Below are 5,973 nucleotides of genomic sequence, written 5' to 3'. Positions count from 1 at the left end.
TTTGACGTGATATTGGTCGATTTGGTTTATAACGGAATACGTTCTTTGCATAATAGTTACTTCGTGGCCTCTTAACCCAGCCACCGCCTACTCGGCGCAATAAAGCTAACTTACACATACGGACAAAGGTCTTAAAATTAGCATACAAACTTCGTAGCTGTTAATATGTAACTTTAAACAAACGTTTCACCATACACAATAAATGAAAAGCACGTAAACAAAACCCTTCACGTGAATAGAAAGCTATTGCCATTTCTAAAGTTGTGCTCACTTTGGCAAACCTGGGAACCGCATAGGCTTAAATGTAGTCGTGTAGCAGAAAGTCAGTTTGAATACTCAGTGAAACGTCATGTCAGAAATTTATAACTGAGAATGAAAAATGATTTCCAAGTAACAGAATCAGTCAATGAATAAACATGGAATATGTATAACTCGCGTAACTGACATCTTCAGTTCCTTATTCTATAGCAATATATTCAGTGACTGATTTTGTTACTTGAAAATCATTTTTTTTCTCAGTTATTTATTGTCATTAACTGTGATTGTCAATTACCATGTTGTCTGTTGGTAGGTATGATACTGTTCAGTATAATCAATCATGGTTTAGAAATTTTTAGGTAGTGATTTGTTAAGAGGCTACTAACATTGGAATAAAATGACTTGCAAACCGGAACGGTACCCATTGAATGAATCGTTTGGAAAGTTTTATGTCTTCAATAACATGGAATTCAGTAAGTTTAGAATCAAATGACACAATGGGTCAAATAGTTGAAACAAATGTCTGACACACTTAGATCCTTTGCTTGCGTTTTACTGATATATAATTAACGTAAGCACGTCAGAGCCTATTTAAAATGCAAACAAATTTATATTGACAAAACCTCTCATAAAAATGGGGCTGCACTGTGTACATCAGTGGTTCTCGACTGGTGGTCCACGGACCACTGGTGGTCCATGAGGACGTTTTTGGTGGTCCACAGGACATCCGCAATATTTGTTATTAAACGGGAAATAGTTGGATGTAAATGATTAAACATTTAATAAAAATTGTGTTTGTAAAAACAATTGGTCATCCGTTACAATCGCAACTTATATCTTATCGGTTTTGCCTTAACCGTTTAGCCTACTGAGTTGACTTGGTGATTATGTATTGCAAATACAGTATTATTACGTATACAAGGCTTTCATCAACACTTTTGTCGGAAAAATTGGGTCTTCAAAAATTGAAAATCCACTCCTGCTGTAGTTACTAGTTTTAAAACTAATTAGCAAGCAATGGCGGGAAGGAATGTTAGGCGTAAATATTCAGAGGACCACATTAAATTTGGGTTCACTTGTCAAAATAAAGGTGATGTAGAGTTACCACAGTGTGTTATTTGTTACACCGTCTTGACAAATGATTCCATGAAGCCAGCCAAGCTGAAGCTCCTTGAAAACTATCACTATCTTGAAAAGTGTCACCCCAACTTGTTGCAAAAGGATAAAAATTACTTTGACCGGCAATTATCAGGTCTCAAACGCCAGCGCCTTGACTCGTCAAGTAAGTTCCACGAAAAGACCACCAATGCAGTACACGCTTCTTACATTGTTGCGTATAAAGTCGCACAAGCCAAAAAGCCTCACACGATTGTCGAGCAGCTTGTGCTTCCCTGTGCAAAAGAAATGGTAAGGCTGTCGGCGAGGAAGCAGCAAGAAAGCTAAATGATATATCTGTATCTAATGACACAGTATCAAGGCGAATCAACGAAATATCAGAAAACATCCGTGAACAAGTTGTTGATGAAATAAAGAAGTCCCCAATGTTTGCAATACAGTTGGATGAATCAACTGATGTATCCCTGTCCTCTCAGCTTATGGTGTTCGCGCGATACATAGTACCGATGGCCTTTAAGGAAGCATTTCTCTTTTGTAAGAAACTTGAAACGACTACAACCGCTCAGGATGTGTTAGAAATTGTCAACAATTTCTTCGAAACAAATGGTCTTAATTGGAAAAAATTGCTAGGCGTTACTACCGATGGTGCACCTGCGATGCTGGGTTCCAGATCAGGCTTCCAAGCATTAGTGAAGCAGCGTGCTCCATTGGTAACCGGTGTCCACTGCTTTATTCACAGGGAAGCATTAGCAACTAAAACACTACCTGATCACCTTAACATCGTTTTCAAAGGATTTGTAAAAGTGGTTAATTATATCAAATCATCAGCAATGAACACTAGGCTGTTCAAAAAACTGTGTCAGGACATGGGTTCCGACTTTGAGTTATTGCTGTTTTACACTTCTGTAAGGTGGTTGTCAGCAGGAAACATGCTGAAAAGAATATTTGATCTCAGAGAAGAATTAACTTTATTTCTCCAGGATCGAGGAAAAGACGATTTACGAAATGTGCTGACACAGTCAGAATTAGAACATGCATACCTCGTTGATATTTTTGGAATCTTAAACAAACTGAATTTTCAGTTGCAGGGTAAAGGTGCAAATCTGTTTTCTCACCAAGGCATTATCAAGGCTTTTGTTGAAAAATTGGAACTAAGGATCATGCGAGTTCAAGTTAACAACCTAGTTCAATTTCCAGCTGTGGATGCGATACCAGGAGAAAAGAAACACATTCAAATGCAAATTGTAATTCATCTACGAAAGCTACAGGACGAATTTCAGCGATACTTTCCGGAGATAGACATGACAAGGGACGATTTATCTTTTATCAGAATTCCATTTACAGCAGATGTTAAGAGTGTCCCAGAAGATCTGCAGGATGATTTGGCGGCACAAGACGTGTACCAGCGGTCTACTATGGAAAAGTTTTGGGCTAGTATGATCGGCAGTTATCCAAACTTGTCTTCACATGCAGCCAAGTGTCTTTTGCCTTTTGCATCAACATACATGTGTGAGAGTGGATTTTCATGTTTATTGCACATCAAGTCGAAACAGAGGAATCGGCTAGCAGTGGAAAGTGATATTTGTTGTGCATTATCAAGCACCGCTCCTAACATTGAGAAACTTGTTGGTGAGAAGAGAATCCAAAAGTCTGTTTTCAAGTAAAAACCGAATTATTCAAATTAATGATAAATGCATACTTTTACATAATTTTAAAGTTTTCATTTAAAAAACAATCATGTTACAACGAAATGTAAGTCGTTAATTTTTTGTATCGTATACTCAAAATTCTGTTCTTGTGTGTTTCAGTTGTTTAAAAAATACATTTAAAGCCAAAATGCTTGTGTGTGTATACTGTATATTCTTTCTCAAAAATAAAGTGGTCCATGAGTTTATTTTAATTGGGCAAGTGGTCCATGGTCTAAAACGAGTTGAGAACCACTGGTGTACATAATGGGCCAACTACAGACCTGTACGCACGTGACTGACATTGTTAAACGGAGAGTAAAAACTATTTAGCTTTAAATCACGTTTTCGCAGACAAATTGCCGAAACGCGAGGGTTCAGATCTCGATGCAAAGAATCTTAACGAAGTGGCCAACAAATACAACTTTATAACACAACAACCATATGAAAACCTTACAGCAGGGATGTTTTATCAGGTAAAACTTTATCGCTTTGTTGATAACCATAATGTTTAGGCTATAGCTATTGGTTTATTCTAGGCTTGTTTTTTTATTTCTTTTATTTGCTTGTTGCGACTTGGCAGAAGTTGGATGAAATTTGTCACGAGGATTATTCGAAGATAAGTTGTCTGGCCATCGCATTTCTCTCCCACGGATCCGAAGGACAGGTTGAAATGAAAGATTATGGAGTCAACTTCGACAACATTGTTGAAGGTCTAAGTGAAATTAAGGGTTTGCAAGGAAAACCGAAAATACTTATACTTCAGGTAACAGTGCACGCCGAAATTCAAACGTCTGACTTTTAATGTTTTATTTACATAAGTAATACCGAAATGTGTTTGTATTGTTATTTTGTTTAGTAACTATAATCAGAAGTGTTTGAGAGTGTTAACTTATTTAGGTAAATCGAAGAAGAAAGGAGTTGTAGTTACATTAAACACAGAAACGTGGACAAAATTTATATCTATTGTCTTGTTCATGTTACCAATTTTCTGCGGAAATAATAAACTAATAATAAACTGTTTAAGGCCTGTCGGGGAACTAAGACTGCAAAGGCAGGAACGAGTCAATCGTGTGACTGTTCTGATGACCAAGAAGATGGTCCGGTGTCTGAAGGTGGTAACAAGAGTGAGTACGAGGATGAGGGCGTAACATTGCTTTCTGGCCTTCCCCTCGGGGCGGATTTTATTATGTGCAATTCTACAACTAAGAGTAAGTAGAAGGACATTGATTTATGGTCCGGGCGCCTAATCCACGGACTGGTATAAACAATGTAACAGGAATTCGTACTGGTGAAAGATAGCAGAAGTGGGAGGACAGCAATTTGGTCAAATGGTTCTAGGGCGCCTAACCCATATACATACAAATATTTGGGGGATGTGAAAATTTACATTGCATAAGTCAGTGGTCTTTAATCTGCGGGTCGCGACCCCAAGTGGGGTCGCCCAAGCTTTGTCTGGGGTTGCTTCATATTTAATTTATTGGCGTTAAAATTTATTACCAAAAGAATGATACGGATTTTGCAGTACAGCTTGGTACCTCTTGCCACAATTCAATCATTGTGATGCAATGACAGTAATCAAAAACCGAATAGTTGCGGGCCTAAAAAATATGTAAAACAGAAGTTGCGTCCAAAATAATAGAGCGGGTGCAGGGAAAATTACATAAATATACTGATTTCTGCAAACGGGTGAGCTTTAACGCGAATTAGATTGGCCAAATTCAATAAAATTTGTCGCTCTAACATTTGAGCACGCTGAATGCTAAATTAATGTCTGCTTGAAAATTAAGCGAGCATATTTACATGAAAACAGTTTCAGTTTCGCCATTACTTGAAACATTTTTCTCCCTATCGGAAAAAAATGGGTCGCATGTAAATGCGGATTTAGTTTTCTTTAAAATTGTGGTCGCTTTCAAAAAAGGTTGTAAACACTGGCATAAGTTACTGTTGTGATTTGAGTGTTTATCTTAGATTAAACCGATTTCATGACTCTTTTGTTTTGGTTGTTTTTGTTTTGGTTAGATGCAAATCTTATCCATTCCGTCTGACAAGCACAACATGAAGGTTTATTTTCCCAAACTCTTCAACAAGTTTTCAAATGTTTATTTTCAGATCACGTGTCATTCCGCAGCCCAACCGAAGGCTCAAGATTCATTCAAAAGTTTTGCGAAGTTCTTCGTCGCTATGTCAATGGTAATGGGGCATAATGCAATTTTCCATTAACTCGGAAATACCGTTAGCGAAACCGTTCCGAGTAACAAAATTTCGTTCCAAAATGAACAATTTCGTTTCGGAACGAAAATTTTGTTCCGAATTTTGTTCCAAGTTACAAAAATTTCTGGTATGTCGTAACGAAAATTTTTGAACAGAAAAACATCGTTAAATTGGGGGTAACAAAAAATTTTGTTACCGTATTTTTTTGTTTATTAGATGGCGACAAAGAGAATTTTTTAAGCATATTTTAAACATTTTGTGTTTTAAATCTGCACATACATGGTGAAACCATACAAATTGAATCTCGTTCCAAAAAGTGTTACCTGTCACAAAATTTTGATACAAAATTGTTAATTGGAAGAAATTACGTTACAAAACTATTAGGTGGAACAAAATTTTGTTACGGAAAAGTGTCAGCTGGAACTAAAATGTGTTAGAAAAGGTATCTGTTAGCAGAAAATTTGGTCACGGAAAAGTGTTAGTTGGAACAAAATTTTGTTGCGAAAAGTATTAGCTGGAAACATACTTTAAGTTTCAAAATCATCGGTTTCAAATAAATTGAGTTCGCAAAAAGCTATAGCTGTAACAAAATTTTGTTACGGAAAAGTGTTAGTAGGAACAAAATTGTTACGAAAAGTGTTAGTTGGAACAAAATTGTTACGAATACTGTTAGTTGGAACAAAATTTTGTTACGAAAAGT

The 5,973-nt window shown here is 36.7% G+C and overlaps 1 protein-coding gene across 1 annotated transcript; it reads left to right on the top strand.

The window, feature by feature from the left end:
• Positions 1–580: 580 nt before the first annotated feature.
• LOC145234539 (caspase-6-like) lies at positions 581–5,266 on the top strand. Its single transcript, XM_080099254.1, has 5 exons — positions 581–731; positions 3,414–3,535; positions 3,643–3,825; positions 4,087–4,270; positions 5,172–5,266. The coding sequence occupies exons 1-5, from the start codon at positions 656–658 to the stop codon at positions 5,264–5,266; spliced, it is 660 nt and encodes a 219-aa protein (XP_079955380.1). The 5' UTR covers positions 581–655.
• Positions 5,267–5,973: the final 707 nt, after the last annotated feature.

This window comes from Phallusia mammillata, chromosome 6, assembly GCF_965637545.1.
Source record: "Phallusia mammillata chromosome 6, kaPhaMamm4.hap1.1, whole genome shotgun sequence".
Lineage (NCBI taxonomy): Eukaryota > Metazoa > Chordata > Ascidiacea > Phlebobranchia > Ascidiidae > Phallusia > Phallusia mammillata.
The sequence above is the reverse complement of the archived record's forward strand: the minus strand, read 5'-3'. Positions and strand labels throughout refer to the sequence as shown.